At 42.0% G+C, this 16,952-nt stretch overlaps 1 protein-coding gene across 5 annotated transcripts in view; it reads right to left on the reverse strand.

The window, feature by feature from the left end:
* The window catches only part of ppme1 (protein phosphatase methylesterase 1), a gene marked incomplete at its 3' end in the record, with an annotated part of 87,294 nt that overhangs the window by 53,288 nt on the left and 17,054 nt on the right, over window positions 1-16,952 (reverse strand). For all 5 annotated transcript variants that reach the window (XM_084320908.1, XM_084320909.1, XM_084320906.1 and 2 more), the window contains 2 exons: window positions 14,275-14,429; window positions 13,813-13,903 (listed from right to left, as the gene is read on the reverse strand). In XM_084320908.1, coding sequence (XP_084177034.1) covers window positions 13,813-13,903; window positions 14,275-14,429 — 246 coding nt within the window. The remainder of the gene's footprint in view (window positions 1-13,812; window positions 13,904-14,274; window positions 14,430-16,952) is intronic.

The raw sequence follows: 16,952 nt of genomic DNA on the forward strand, positions 1-16,952 counted from the left end.
CTGGGCGATAAAACGATAACGATCAATATAACGATAAATTATTTCCTCGAAATAAACATGAAACGTGGTCGCAAAGTTTCGATATATCGATTTTCCAAGCTTGGATATGAGCACACGCACTAACAACCAATCAGTGAAGGAGATGGCCGACAGCAGAAGGAGACGTAGAGAGGTAGGACTCAAGTAGTAAACAAGGCTGGCTAGGATAATTAGCTTGCACGGCGCTATTTTATAGTTTACGTGCCGAGTGGGTGTGTGGCGTGAATTCTGAGGCCACGGTTATAGTAGTGTGGGGTATACGGTGGACGTCATTGCAATGTATCAGGGCGGAACAGAGTATTTTAGGGTGATATTTAGTAGATTGTCATGGGATACACCGCTTGGAAACAAGGCTGGCTAGGATAATTAGCTTGCACGGCGCTATTTTATAGTGTACGTGCCGAGTGGGTGTGTGGCGTGAATTCTGAGGCCACGGTTATAGTAGTGTGGGGTATACGGTGGAAGTCGTTGCAATGTATTGGGGCGGAACAGAGTATTTTAGGGTCATATTTAGTACATTGTCATGTGATACACCGCTTGGAAACAAGGCTGGCTAGGATAATTAGCTTGCACAGGGCAGCTATTTTATAGTTTACGTGCCGAGTGGGTGTGTGGCGTGAATTCTGAGGCCACGGTTATAGTAGTGTGGGGTATGCGGTGGACGTCGTTGCAATGTATTGGGGCGGAACGGAGTATTTTAGGGTCATATTTAGTACATTGTCATGGGATACACTGCTTGCTCTGGCTAACTGCTAACGTGCGCGGACTGATGACGGCATCAACTCGAGACATTCGCAGCAGCAAAACAAGTCTATTAATAGCCCGTCCATCGGCGCCGGGCATAAGAAGTTAATTAAACTTGACAGACATATCGACGATAATTATCGATATCGAGTTATATGAAAATAATTTTATAATTTTATCGCAATAACGTTTTTGGCCATATCGCCCAGCCCTAGCTCAGCGCATCGCTCTGAAAAGTTCAGAAAGTTTCAACTTTAACCGCTGTGTGCCGCACAAAAAAGCTGAAAGGCGCTGAAAAAAGAAGACGACTGCAGCGCATTTCCTATTGGCGGCCCCAAGCGGCCGCATACGCTCCCTCCCCATTGGGATACATTGAAAAAAGATGCTTGCGGTCATAATTATGAGGCAGGTGGACGCAGGCCCTTACTGTCTGGCGCTGCCACACGACAGACTCACAGAAACATTGACTGAATGTACGATACGTTGATCACCACAGAAGGACACACCCCTGGCAGAGAACAGCTTGTCAACAGCGAAGTGGCATCTGTCATGCCTTCACAAACCAGAACTGTTTCACAAATTTCATATGTATCTGGAAAATTATGAACTAAGAATGTGATGAAATACAATCAGTAAGATTGCACTAACCAATTTTATAATAACAAGCAAAAATGGATTGCTAAAGGAAGGAATGATCACAGTCACATTGCATCACATTTGAACAACCTTAAGTTGCCAAATTATATTGTTAAACAGGACAGAATCAGTTGGTTTGTTGTCTCATAAAAGAAGACACCAAGTTTTGTTTTGACCGTTGATAGTATGCACCACAACAATATACTAGAACAATGCATAACGGTTATCATAATCACCTTTTGTCAGTTTTTTTTATAAACCACTAGGTTAACGGTTTTAAATGTTATTTTTTTATACATTAGCCACTAGGTTAATGTCTATTTGTAAATCCTGTTCCTGATAATTATGCACACGATTTTGTGTTTTTACCCTGCACTCTGACCACACAGAGACAGTGTTCACATGCGTTATTTGGTTGGGTATTACTATGTTTGTATGTGTGCAACCATGATTTTAGCTCCCATTGATATTATCATGAAGACACATAGTTAACACTTAAATGTCTGATTCACAACGTGAATGACTGGAGGTAAGTGCCAGGCCAAGATATGTGCACAGCTATAGTTTCTAATGATTATGTTGTTTGTTGTTTGATATCAGAGTTGAGGACCACTCATTGATATAGGTATTTGAGTGGTTAAATCAGACCATTATTAATAAAAGAAAGTGATATCTATTCCCACATCTCTGATATCAAAATAACACACATACCTTAATCCAGTCAATCTTAATTAAATCTTCAATTTTAAGCTTTTCTTTCAACCACCAAGTTAAAGACTTCAATTGACTTTTATTAAGTAAATTATTAACCATCAGATTACCATCACATTGTTTAAAATTTTGGATTACTATGTGATTGTTAGACCCAAACCAAGACGTTTTATTTTACATTAATAAGAGAAAAGTACCAAACTGTCGTGGATATCAAATGTCCCCCTCCCATCACCATTGTCCCCTATCCTATGTCTCCCACCCCCACTCGTTTTACCTATTATGAGTGTGTGTGTGTCCCCCCCCCCCCCCCCCGGTTTCACACTATAAAGGGCTCCTCCCGACAACAATCGGTCTTCACTACCTGGGTCATTTTCAGCTGATCACCTGGGGCGGAAGCCTCAGCCATGTATCTAACTATCTTGTATATATATTCTATCTGTCTGGCTAATAAACTTTATTAACTGGATCTCAGTTGACTGAGCACGTTCTTCATGATATGCACAATATCCTACAGCACTAAATCGATCTGTTTCCTTGTAAGGAGAACACACTGGGAGGGGGCACAGGTATCTTCCTGGCGTTAGAAAAATTCATTGGTTTGGTTTTAGAAACATTTAAAAACAAGTTTCAAGTCTATAAGCTGATTGTTTTGACTGACAATATTGCTGGTATATTGCTGTGCATTATCTCTGCGGAGCAAGATAATACAATATGTGTGTGTGTACTGTGATGTACAGGCGTATTGACAGCTCTGCGTAGAAGTGTGTACAGTAATGTCACAGTGAGCCCAGCGAGAGAGTCGCTGGTTCCCGACTATACATGTACTGCTACACTTTACTAGCTTCATATCACGGCTATATATGTACCACTACGCTTTACTAGCTTGAGCTTCATATCACAGCTGTATACTGTATGTACTAGGGGTGGAACGGTACGCATTCGAACCGTGTACCGAACAATACACACATGCCCCGAACCGTGGAGGTCGTACCATACACCATTCGGTACGACCTCCACGGTTCGGGGCATGTGTGTATTGTTTGGTTATATAACGTTAGCCTTGAGCTAGGCTAACGTTACGTTAGCTACGAGCTAACTAACTTTAGCCGCGAGCTAACTAATGTTAGCCGCAAGCTAACCGTGGAAACGCTCACAGAGAAGTGACTCCACGACACCAGTTCGATTAGTGGGGAAGGGGGGTATATTGACGAGGCTTGACAACAGAGGTTCAAAGATAACTGTTTGTGTTCAATAACGAGCCAGGAGACTAGAGCGTGTGCGTCTGCAACCCATAACATCCTGGTCCCTGCTGGGACATACCAACTCCACACACCACTGTGTGGGCGGGTTTATATTCCCCATTCCCTTGTAACATCTCCTTTTTTTTAAAGATAACAGTTACAACATTCCTTAGTGCAAATTATTATTAATACAAGAAACCCCATAAACGTCCTTATTTAAAACCCTAATCATCTTTTCTGTGACTTTTACATTTTGATAAGAAAGTCTAGTGCTGGTTGAGCATTAGGCTATGCATACTTTATGTTGGCCTTTGTCTATAATGTGGCCACAAAAATGGAAAGGTTTAATAATTTTTTGTTTGCAATAAGTTAATAAGTAAAAAAAATTGCCTATATTTTTCAGTCAGTTCGGTCTTTGTGTGCCAAACATTATTAAAAGGTAAACATTTTTTTTTACCAAATAAATGAGAAGCATGTTTAAATCAGCAATGCCTCCCCTCTTGCTGTACCAAAATCTCTCCTAGCTCTAACCGTCACTGTCAAAATAATGTGCCTGATGTCAAATGGCCTCATTCTTTCAGTTTTTGCATGACTACGTCCTTGAGAATAACTGAAAAGTTGGGATTATTTTTAGGCTATATATCTTATGTTGATTGTGTATTTTTGGAGTGTTAAAAAAAATAAAAAATTAAAACAACGTATACCGAACCGAAAACCGCGATATGAACCGAACCGTCGATTTTGTGAACCGTTCCACCCCTAGTATGTATGTACCACTATGCTTTGCTAGTTTCATCACAGCTGTATATGTACCACTACGCTTTGCTAGCTTCATATCACAGCTGTATATGTACCACTACGCTTTGCTAGCTTCATATCACAGCTGTATATGTACCACTACGCTTTACTTGCTTCATATCACAGCTGTATACTGTATGTACCAGTACGCTTTACTAGCTTCATATCACAGCTGTATATGTACCACTACGTTTTACTAGCTTCATATCACAGCTGTATATGTAACGGTACACAGAAGCCACGGTTCGGTACGTACCTCGGTATTGGGGTCACGGTTCGGTACGAGTTCGGTACAACAGAAAAGAAATATTTATAATAATTATATATATTTTTTTATATACATTATATTTATGATAATAATAATAATTATTATTAAATAGAATAATTTTCTATATGCTTGCCGTGGTAGTCAGTGATACTGGTGTCATTCTGTGTTCAGGAACAGATGACATGTTACTTACAACAATGGCAGAGGATTATTTGGATATTTGGACACAGTGGAGCTCAGATGATCTGTCCGGAAAAGTATGTTTCTTCTTTTTATTTGATTGTGCTTGTGCCTGTGAGTCCGGCGGGGGAGAATGTTGATGTGTTTGTTGGCGCATGTGTGTGTTTCTTTCCATTGGTTTCATTTGGTTAACGTTATTGAGCGCACAAGAAAACGACCCTGCAGCTGTTCCAATGTAAATGTGCCTTTCTCGTGCACTTTCGCCGCTCTGAACTGAAGTTGGAGAGGGAGGGATGCGGAGTGTTTTGCGCGCGCTCCCGACTGCGTGTGTGTTTCCCCACGCGTGCCGTGTGTGTGGGGTGCTCCGTGTCCCTCTCTCCCTCTGTCTCTCTCTCTCTCTCTCTCTCCCCCTCTCTCTCTCTCTCTCCCTCTCTGTCGCTCTCTCTCCCTCGCTCGCTCGAGTCTGTATCCCGACTGTGACGGTGTGCCGCGCTCTGTTCTCGCATGTGCAACTGGTGTGTTTGCGCTGAGGCGTATTCGCCGTATGGCGCGCGTACCGCACCGTGATGGCCGTACCGTAAATTCGCGGGACGAATACACGTACCGTTACACCCCTAACCACTACGCTTTGCTAGCTTCATATCACAGCTGTATATGTACCAATGAATGAATGAATGAAAACTTTATTTAACAGATTGCAGAATGGGTACAATACAGTACGGCTCAATACACACAATTGTTAACACAATGGGGACCAGCCACGAGTTAACTCTGGTTTTGGTGCCATGCGTTGTGGACCAGAGCCACGAGTTAATTCAGTGCTTCTCAAACTTTTTCTGTCAGGCCCCCCTTTGGTGGACCAAAATATTTTGGGCCCCCCCGCCCCTCGCCCCAACAAAATAGTCATGAAATGGGCCATGTTTAAATGTATTGAAATAACACCAATATCGTGACCTTTCAAATTGACAACTCCTTCCCTCGCGAGAGCCACCTTGCCTCGCTGTGAAACAGCACTGCAGAATGGTCAGCTCCCATCTCCTCACACAGCGCAGAGAACAGGCGCGCTTTCAGGGGTCGGGTTTAGATGAAATTTAGCACGTTTATAACTTCTGTCAAAACCTCATTCAGCTCAGGGCTAAGCTGTCTTGACGCTAGCGCCTCTCTGTGAATTTACAGTGCGTCCATTGCACGTTTGGCGAGACCCCCTTGATGAGCGCCTGTAGCCCCCTCCTTTTCCCTGCCATAGCCTGCACACCGTCAGAGCAAAAGCCCACACAGTTCTCCCATTTCAGTCCATGTTCTGTCAGGTAACTGTCAATAATTTTGAAGAGCTCATCAGCTGTCACTCTGTTTTTGACATATTTGCAAAACAGCAGATCTTCACTCAGGGAATTTACAAAGCGAACATAGGAAATAAGCAAACAGTCTTTATTGCTGTCAGTCTTTGACAAGGCAACACGCATGGCATCCTCAAGGCTCAACTTGGCCCTATATTTTGTTTTCAGAGCTGTCATGGATGAAAAGCCAGCTTCACAGATATGTGGTGCTGAATGGTATCAACACCTTAACTGCTGCATCATGAGATACTTGGTACTCAGCACCACACTCTGAAACTAGCTCTCCAGGTGGTATCAGATGAGATTTCTTCCAAGAGTTTGGATGGAGATGTGTCAGGAAGCTTTGTCTCAATGTTGTCTGTAAAAAGAATTATCCAGAGTAACTTGGTGATCTTGGTGACTGTGTTTTTTTTTTTTTAACAATATATTTATTGGGTTTTAGTTTGCAAATTACAACATGTATATCAGCAGAGCAGTATTCAGCAAACATTTTCACCCCGTTCTCCCTCCCCTAACCCCACCCCACACAAAATAATAATTAACTTCAAAAACAGGTTCACATAGGAAGGATACAGATTTAAATAAAAAATAAACATAAATAAATAATAATACAACCAAAATGTTTTACACATTAAGTAAAGGGTGTTTCTTGTCGTTTTTACACAATAATAAGAGTTGTCCCACAGTACTCCCCCTAATCCCGTTCTTGTTGAAGCAAGTTCCCAACATTCGTATTATGCTTTAAGAAGTACACAAATGGTCCCCAGGCATTATCAAAAATGTTTTGTTTACGTCTAACAATATACACCATCTTTTCCATTGACATATTTGAAGCCATTTCTTTAATCCACATACCAATTCTTGGTCCATCAACATTTTTCCAATTAAGAGCTATTACACGTTTTGCTTGTAATATGCACATATCTATAAATCTAAACTATTTGCGTTGTAGATGTGGGGTGGTAGGATATAAACCAAGAATAAAAAGCTTGGGATTCAATGGCAACTTCTTTGATAAGATTTGATCGATCAGATCAATAACATCTTGCCAGAAGGTTTTCACTTTCACACATTCCCATATGCAGTGGAACAGTGTCCCCCTTTCCTCACTACACTTAATACAAGTATCTGGAATATTATCATTAAACTTATGCAATTTAACAGGAGTTATATATGTACGCATCAGCCATTTATATTGTATACGTTTTAGGTTGCTACTGACTGTCTGACTCTGTGCCTCTTTACATGCCACGCTCCATTCTTCTAAAGATATTTCCTCCTCTATGTCTTCGTTCCATTGATTCAGTTTTGATTCAGATGATTCATCTGAACCAGATACAAATAAGTCGTATAGCATTGAAATTATACCTTTACCATAACAGTGTCTAGTGACTGCTACCTCTAAGATGGAAATGTTCGGTATATCCAATGAATGGTTCTGAGATGATATAAAACTCCTTAGCTGAAGATATTTAAAAAAGTGATGTTTCGGAATATCATATTTTGTAGATATTTCCGCAAAGGACATGAATACTTCATCCTCCTCCCTGTATACGTCTTGCACTTTCCTTAACCCCTTTTCAGCCCATACTTTAAATCCACTATCGTTTCGCCCTGATTTAAAATTGGCATTGCCCCAAATAGGACTGAACCTGGATCGGGACGTATTTATATTCAAATATTTGAGTGTGTCAAACCACACATCTATCATGTTTAAAATAATGGGGTTGTCTGTATTTTTCTTCAGATATTTACGGTCTCCAGAATACAAATACAGGTGCAAGGGTAAGCTCGGTTTAACAGAGCAGGATTCTGAATGGATCCAAGCAGGGGGATTCTCCGATGAGAAGTAAAACATGATCGTCCGCAATTGTGCTGCCCAGTAATACCATTGGATATTTGGGCATTTCAGGCCTCCTCGGTCATATGGTAGGTAAAGTAGAGATAGACGTAATCTGGGGCGTTTATTTTGCCATATAAAGTTGGTAAACAGTTTCTTGATTCTTGTGAACAAAGACGAGGGGGGAGGTAAAGGGATATTCTGGAATAGGTAGAGAAATTTAGGGAGTATATTCATTTTTAGAATATTAATCCTGCCGATAATTGAGATGGGTAGGGATGTCCAACGCTCTATTGAAGAAGTACTAGCTTCCAGAATTGGGTCATAGTTTATCTGAGAAATCTTATTCACCTCGGGGACAATTTTTATTCCCAAATACGTGAATGTATCTGTTGAGTTGAGAGTAGAAGCACAAACAAGCCCATCCTCCCTCTCTCTTTCATTGAGTAACATTATAGATGATTTGGAGTGATTCACTTTATAGCCAGATATTTTCCCAAATGTTTCAATAAGACTTAGGAGTGCTGGGATAGACCTGTGTAGATTTTTTAGCATTAATATTACATCATCGGCGAAGAGGGCTATCCTATGTTCTATATGACCTTCTCGAATCCCATGAATATCACTGTGCATCCTCACCGCTATAGCAAATGGTTCGATCGCAAGAATGAAAAGTAAGGGCGATAAAGGGCTCCCTTGTGGGCAACTTCTACTAATTTTAAAGGGTTTAGAGACCTTGCTATTCGTCAGAACTTCTGCCGTAAGCCCTGTACAAAGCAATCTAACCCATTTGACGAATGTGTCTCCAAAGCCAAATCGTGTTGACTGTGTTTTATTAAATAATGATTTTCAGATTGAGAAATGGTCAAACTTATCCAAATATGGTATTTTCATGGAGAACAGTGCAGCTGCAACAGATAGCACTTTAGTGATACTTTTCTGTAATCCAATTTATTTATTTTTTTAAATAAAAAAAATAATCTCAAGGCCCCCCCCTGTCATGCCTCTGGGCCCCCCCCTGGGGGGCACGCCCCACACTTTGAGAAACACTGAGTTAACTCGTGGCAAGTTGTTATCGTTTTATTCCATATTAATCACTGTATCAACGTCCCCGATCGACTCTGCAGATCTACCCGCATATGTGTTTTCCGCAACATGCAATACCGGCCAGATCCTCTTAGGGGCGCCATCGCTCCACTGCAGTATCATTGAGGGCGAATGGGGAAAAAAATTATTTTACCGTCTATGGGCGTTTCATATGAGCCTGGATCCCAAGCGAACATCCTCCACCGTTGATCACGGTTCGAAGCGCAGATTTCAGCCTAGAATAATGGGATTTATGATCAGCCAATGGACATATCGATCTACCAGATGCCGATGAATAATGGGGAAATGCTGCCGGCGATCACATGGGCTGACAGTAGGACACTCTTCACCCAAATTACAGCCGGATCAGACATTGTTGTAAAACGCAAGCGATCGATCAGTGAATGTGGCTACTTGAACGCACTGTATTGCTAATCAATAATACTAATCGGCGTCCCCCGCCGCCCCCATTTCATCCATAGATGCTCTGCCATAGTCCGGATGATAAGCATTTTGTTTTATTTCATTCGTGTATATATACAACAGAAATGCCGTTCGATATAACGTTACTAGCCTTTAGCCCTATAAATAGCTTTCCAGAAAAAATACGAGACAAAACTGCGATAAAGCTTATATTCACGACGCTATAAAATGACAACCAACCGATGGATTTTTATTTTCTTTAAGCCATTATGAAGGCACGGTTTATGCACTCAAGTGACAATGAGAATGGACAGATAGCAATACTATAAAGTATATATATATACAGGGACCGAAACTAGAGAGCGCCACCCGCCATTTGCGCTCAGTTTTTACGTTTGGCGCCTCCCACTGAGACGTCTGAGCGCCGTGTGACGGGCAATCAAATAGTCATGTGAAAACCGAAAATCATGATCCAATTCTTTAGCGGAGTTCTCACTCGCTGTCTCAGCAGACATGAAGCGCGCACCGCGCACTGCTGCTGCTACCCCCTCCCCACCTGTTTCTGTATGCCTGCATGTAAACAGAGGCTATTGCCTCCGAGTCACCGTGACGTTAGTTAGCACTGCTGCTCCTACCCCTGTATGCCTGCATGTAAACAGAGGCTATTGCCTCACCGTGACGTTAGTCTAGTCAGTGTGGGACCTTCGTGAGATAACGTTAGCTACCGTTACAAAATGACCCAGTCAACTATTCACTTAGTTTAATACACGAGGCATTGTGTAACGTTATCCAGCCGGCTAGCTACGGATAGCTCCCGACATCAACAAATCCTCCAGCAATAGTCCAGTGCATAATACCTCCGTTGGCTAGGTAACTAGTCACTACGAAATGTCGCAGTAAACTAAATAGTTCACCAACGCCATCCAGCAGTAGCTACAGATAGCTCTTGGCATCAATGTCCTACAACAACAACATGCGTATTCGAGTCCCTGGTTTACATCGCATGAGTGAGGGCTGCTGACTAGGGTCCAGGTGCAGCGCCGGAGAATTCTTTTGCATGCTGAATGTAGCGTTTAGGGTCCAGCTGCACCCCCGGAGAATCCTTGCTGGAGCTGGAGGCCACTCGAGTATACACACAGACAGTGGAGCTGTTTGCAGACAGCGAGGTGGCGATGTCTCGCAGATAACACAATCACAAGTATGATTATATAATATATATATTTTATTAAAAAAAAAATCTATATAAAATAATAATAAAAAAAGAATTTATCAAAAAAAAGTTGGCGGGTAAGAAATATGCTTGGCGGGTAGATTCTTCCCATCTACCCGCCACTGGCCGGTGAGTCAAAAAGTTTCGCTCCCTGTATATATAGCTGTCCAAAAGTACATCGGTTTGTTTACAAAGCGTTGTCCTCCAGCCACATATTAGATGGCGAGGCCTGGTCGTCAAAGTGTTAAGGGGATGCAGACCAGAGAAAAACGTTTGTCTTGTTTACATCAGGGTCCCCCATTTTCAATTCATAGACATTTATGACACTCAATATACATGACATTTATGGCATAGGGACATACAGGTATTTAGTACCATTACATTTGTGACATATACGATATTCAAATATACAGTACTGTTACCCATAGATCCTGACAGAGTATATACATATGATGGGGAGGGGACTGTACATTAGGAGGGGGTGGGTGGGTGGGAGAGAAATATACATACGGCGGGGAGAGAATATATACATGCGGTGGGGAGGAGACGGTCTATTAGGAGGGGGTGGGGGTGGGGGGTTTGGACATTTACGGTGGCCAGTTTCGAATTGCAGCCTCCCGTAGGTGCTCTTTAAGAGCGGTTTTGAATGTGGGTAGGGATTCACATTCCTTTACAGCTTTGGGTAGGGCGTTCCACATTGATGTGGCATAATTGCGAAACGTGTTTAGTCCCTTGTTTGAGCCGAATCTGGGTTTAACATGATTTGTTGAGCTTCCTCTGGTGTTGTGGTCGTGGTATTCACTGACCTTTGGGAAGTATTTTGACATGTACATGGGTACCTTAGTCGTATAGTGTATCTTGTAGACCAGGCCCATTGCAAGTTGCTGTACTCTGTCGTCTACTCTAAGCCATCCTAGGTTGTCAAAGTGGGCAGGGGTGAGGTGGGTTCTAGGGGTAAGGTCAAGTAGAAGTCTGACCAGTTTGTTTTGTGATGTTTGTAATCTCAGCCGAATGCACAATTGGAGGGGGGCTTCCCACTCTCCAGAACATTTACAACAAGCGGTGCATGGGTAAGGCTAAGAGAATTATCAAAGACTCCAGCCACCCAAACAACTGCCTCTTTGAACTGCTGCGGTCAGGCAAGCGATACCGGAGTCTCATGGCAAGCACAGAAAGACTCAGAAGAAGCTTCTATCCCCAGGCCGTGTGTATCCTTTCCGCAACGGAATTCGGTTTCCGGGTTCCTCTGATTGGCCGCGACCCCCACGTGACCCGCCCCCCTATCCACCGCTCTGCCGTGCACGGCAGAGCTCGCTTCCTCATTGTTTACATCAGGGTCCCCCATTTTCAATTCATATAGAACGACTACGCCGTAACAAATCATTAAAAAAATATACCGTTAACTGGAATATGTTGTGCCTTTACACATATGTTGGATTATGTAATTGGTTTGTCGCGACAAACAAATTAAAAAAAATCGTGATTTACCCGCTGGCTACAACAACACTCAGTGACTGCATGTAGTCAGAGCCAGAGCTCAGCGATCACTGTGTGTTGTTGTAGCTAGCGGGTAAATCGCGATTTTTTTATTTGTTTGTCATGACAAACCAATTACATAATCCAACATATGTGTAAAGGCACAACATATTCCAGTTAACGGTATATTTTTTTAATGATTTGTTACGGCGTAGTCGTTCTATATGAATTGAAAATGGGGGACCCTGATGTAAACAAGACAAACGTCTTTCTCTGGTCTGCATCCCCTTAACAATTGTGTGTATTGAGCCGTACTGTATTGTACCCATTCTGCAATCTGTTAAATAAAGTTTTCATTCATTCATTCAGTCAATACTTCCATGCGTATAAATTGAGGAAGCGAGCGCGAGCGTGTCCGCGGCAGCGCCAGATCGGTGGATAGGGGGGCGGGTCACGTGGGGGTCGCGGCCAATCAGAGGAACCCGGAAACCGAATTCCGTTGCGGAAAGGATACACGCCCCCAGGCCATCAGGATGCTCAACAAACAATAACACTATGTAACAACCATCAAACGCACTCACAGCACACACATCCACACGCACACTCACTTAAACAAACAACTCACTGCAGCACCCACTTTACACACTTTAGAATACCTAAACACACTTTATATTTATTGGTAAAGAATTTGCACTACAACCCATACCTCATTACACCTTACTGTAAATTGTACCTAAATTGTACCTCATCCCATTTCTGCTTTGCACTATATAGTATATTGTATATTAGTATATTGTATAGTATATTGTAACTCAGTTACTTCTACTCTGCATTGAACATTGTACATACTGAACACTTGTGTCCACGTACGTAACTTTTTTTTACTTGCTATACTTATTTTATTTTATACTTATCTATTTTTGTCTAGCACAGTCTCTGGAGCGTAACAGAAAGAAGCATTTTGTATAAAAGTATTCTGTACTTCTGTATGACAACTAATAAAGAAACTTGAACTTAGGCGGCTACGTGGTGTAGTGGGCAAGGCGCTCGCCACAAACGACGGAGACGCTGGGGTGCTATGTATGACTTAGTCCACATTGCAGCCGGCTTGTGGGAGGCAAGAAACAGCGTTCGTGACAGGGGAGGGTTGAATTGGATGATACGAAATTGGGATGGGAGAAAATATAGAAAAATGGGAGAAAAAGTGGATCAAAACAAAAAAAAATAAACTTGAACTTGAAACTTGTTTTTAGCGCCTTTGAGGTGCTTTGGTACCATGAGGTGCAAGCATAGTCGTAGTACCCTTGAATGAGTGCTCCTGCCAGAGTCTTCAGGGTATTCTTGTTTACCAGAGAGGAGATCCGGTACAAGAATCTAGTTTGTTGGTTGACTTTTTTTATTACATTGGATGCCATTTTGTCACAGAGATTTGCCTCTAGGATGGAACCCAGGTAGGTAATTTCATCTTTCCTTGTGACAATATTGTCACCCACTGTAACTGAGAAGCCGTCGGTCTTGCCGAGTTTGTTATTTGAACCGAAGAGAATGGACTCCGTTTTGCCCATGTGTACCACTACGCTTTACTAGCTTCATATCACAGCTGTATATGTACCACTACGCTTTGCTAGCTTCATATCACAGCTGTTTATGTACCGCTATGCTTTGCTCGCTTCATACCACAGCTGTATATGTACCGCTACATATACAAAAAATGCATGCATCAAGGTTCAAACTCATTGTTGTAAATAAATAAAATAATAACAAACAAAATATACTGACAAAGCAAGGAATGACATCCAAGTAAGTATGCGTTATTTTACCTCCACTCAATAGCATTCTCCAAGGACTTAAACGTCTTCGGCCGACTCCTGAGGAAATTCTGCATACTGTTCAAAGCATCCATCGCGGTCCCTGAGCACAATAATGGAAAACAATTGTGAACAACGTACCAATTACAACAGTATGTGGAATTGGCAAGACACTATAAACAAAAACATTTCAGTCAAGATGTTTGGTAAGATACAACGAAAAGAAGTTTAGCATCCAACCAGATTGAAAATGTAACGGTAAAGTGCAAGAGTAATATACAATGTACAGGTGATTAAACTGGGTATAAAATATACAAATTAGTACTACTGAGTAGTGCTAATCAGAAATATGTACAGTTGTAGTAATATCGAAACTTATTTTCATTGTACTGTACTTGTGCTGTATAATGAAACTAATCTAATCTAAGATGTTATGATACACAACCACAAAAACTATGTTCCACTGACACTTACCTTCTACGACATCAATGACACAAAGGCCAATAAGGGATGGTATATGATTGGCTGCAGCTGTATGAACTGCAATAGCTCCGCCCATGCTGTGTCCAATAATCATGATTGGAGGAGGATTCTCGCCATAGAGTACCTCCACTACTTTGCCAATATCCCTTGTGAAGAGAAAACAGCCAATGAGCACTCATTTTTAGAGAATAACAAAAGCATGAATACACACATACGCTATAACACACCAAAATAATAATAAGTATAAACATACTTAAGGTGCTATAGATCAAATTTAGCCACTAGATGTCGCACTAGAGCACCAGCATGACATTTATCCAATCAGGTGCATTCCATAAACCTATGGTGGTCAACAGCAGGATATAACCCTGAAACGTCCCGATGCTCAATGACACCTTTTGACTATGCCCCTAATCTGGTCAAACTGCTTGGGATACTCGTTTTCTTTATACAGCTTCTAAAAATGGATGTCCCTAGTGAAGGAATCTATCTTTTTCAATGTGTATATAATGTAAAATATCGGTGGATGACAGCATCTGCTATTAGATCTCAGATGAGGAGGACAGTATTTAGTGGTGTGTGTTTTCAAGTTAGACTGGAAGCCACAGGCTAATAGAGCCCTGGGCTCCAAGGTCGTCGGCAGGTTGTTAACATAAACACTGATAAGCACTGGGGGAGGTTTGGTCAGAGCTACAGGGAGAGTTTGACATAGATAGAGACGGACGTTTAGTGTGTTAAAGGTGACCAGCCGTTGCCATGGTAGCGTGTCACGTAGTAACGAGAAGAGGGGGCGGGGCCCGTTGCTAGGGGGAGACGTTATGAGATGCGAGTTCCTTCCGGGGTAAGTTAGATTAACACTGAGCACCAGCCGTGTTTTCCTTTTTACCGGCTGGAATGCCACCATCCACGGCCAATGTTAACGTTAATATCGCCTAATCTATGTTTTAAATTATGGCTATGTGTCTAATCTGCCCGTCGCTTATCAAAGAATCATTTTCCAGTCAACATTGTCAAGGCAGATTGTTTTTTTATCGCTTCATTTCCGTTTGATAGCATTTTGAAAATCACCCGTTTTCGGGAAAAAAACAACCCATGCCTATGATAATCGCCTTTTACTGGAATATTCCAGAACGTTGTCATTTGTCGGCCTATTTATGAATCGTTTTCAAATAAACGCTAGATGATCGATAGTATATGTGTGCGCACGCACGCTCGTGCCGTGCGCTGATAATCGCTGCTCTTATTTCCTCATGGCTTTTACAGTCAAAACAGCCATATCACATATCACATAAACGCTTATATATCCGTGAAAACGAGTCTGATTATCCTAACACTGATAACATAGATTCCTTACCTGAGGTCAGATGGTATCCAAATGGTTTATTCCAATTTCCGATCGCCATTCGAAAAAATCGATAATTGTATTGATCCATCGTGTGTACAGTATAACCCATATTCGCCGTGGCTCAGAGGCTCCAGAATGAACTCTGGTAGACCCCGGCTGCATCAGTGAGAAGTAAAATGTGGAGTCAGAAATCCGTTCTCCCATTCACTTTCATTGAGTCCATTCCAAAAGGGTGATTTACCATCTGGGAGACGATAGGGGGCGCTTTTTTCACATCTGAGCGCCGGCGGTCCCTGGATCTCCAACGGTAGGCTTGCGTGATGCAATATGATTTCAGATCGCTAATATTAAAAAAAAATAAAAATAAAAATAAAAAAAAGAGAATACTCGTGACGTGGCATTCAATGGTCGGGGCGTAAACGCGAGAAAAGCCGTGAGTGGCATACAAAGTGTTAAGACACAACGTGGAATCAAGCATGCGCGCTGATCAGAGACTTTGAAATCCCTCCTCATCCTCGCTGGGTGGGGGAGGGGAAGTGCCACATCATCACTAGCTTCGGCTAACAGGGAATGGTTGTTGGCTACGACGAGGCCTCAGAATCATTGGACTAATGAGAGAAGAGACGGTGGAGAATAATGAATTTAGTTTTAGACTGTTCAAGGACATTACAGAATGGGTTACATCACGTACGAAGCTATGTTTATGAAAATAAACATCAGGAAAGAGATCACGTTGCAGTGTCGTTTCTTCTGACTACGGATGTACTAACAGGGGTTGATACAGTGTGAGACAGCTAATGAGATATCCAAGTAAAATAACACAACGCGGAGGCCAGTCACGGAGCAGCAGGTGACGAGTGGATTAAATTATCAAAGGCTAGAAACGCTGTTATCTTTCAGTGGATTCCACACAAGAGGTTGAATGAGAATCAAGTGAACGGCCTGGGAGGAGCAGGAAAGATGTGTTTATAAAGAAATTTAAATGGCGGCAGCAGAACATCATAGACACATTTAAAATGTCATCACGACTGGACGAGTTACTGAGTAGTTGATATTTTTAGTTTTGTGAGAATAGAGTCGTCATGAGCGAGAATTTGTAAAAGCTGCGACTGTGAATTTTTATGGACCAACCAACCATCCTATAGAGCAGGGTTTTTTTTTTTGTCAAAAAAAAATAATAAAAATGTATGCAGTCAGGCCACTGAACTTAGAAGCAGGCCAGGCCAGTGTTTCTAGTTGCACCAGCGCAATAGTTAGATAACCTAGGTGGGGAACAACCAGGATATCACTCCAACTCACACAAGTTGGAGAACTATCTCTCTCT

This window comes from Notolepis coatsorum, assembly GCF_963971535.1.
Source record: "Notolepis coatsorum genome assembly, chromosome: 8".
Classification (NCBI taxonomy): domain Eukaryota; kingdom Metazoa; phylum Chordata; class Actinopteri; order Aulopiformes; family Paralepididae; genus Notolepis; species Notolepis coatsorum.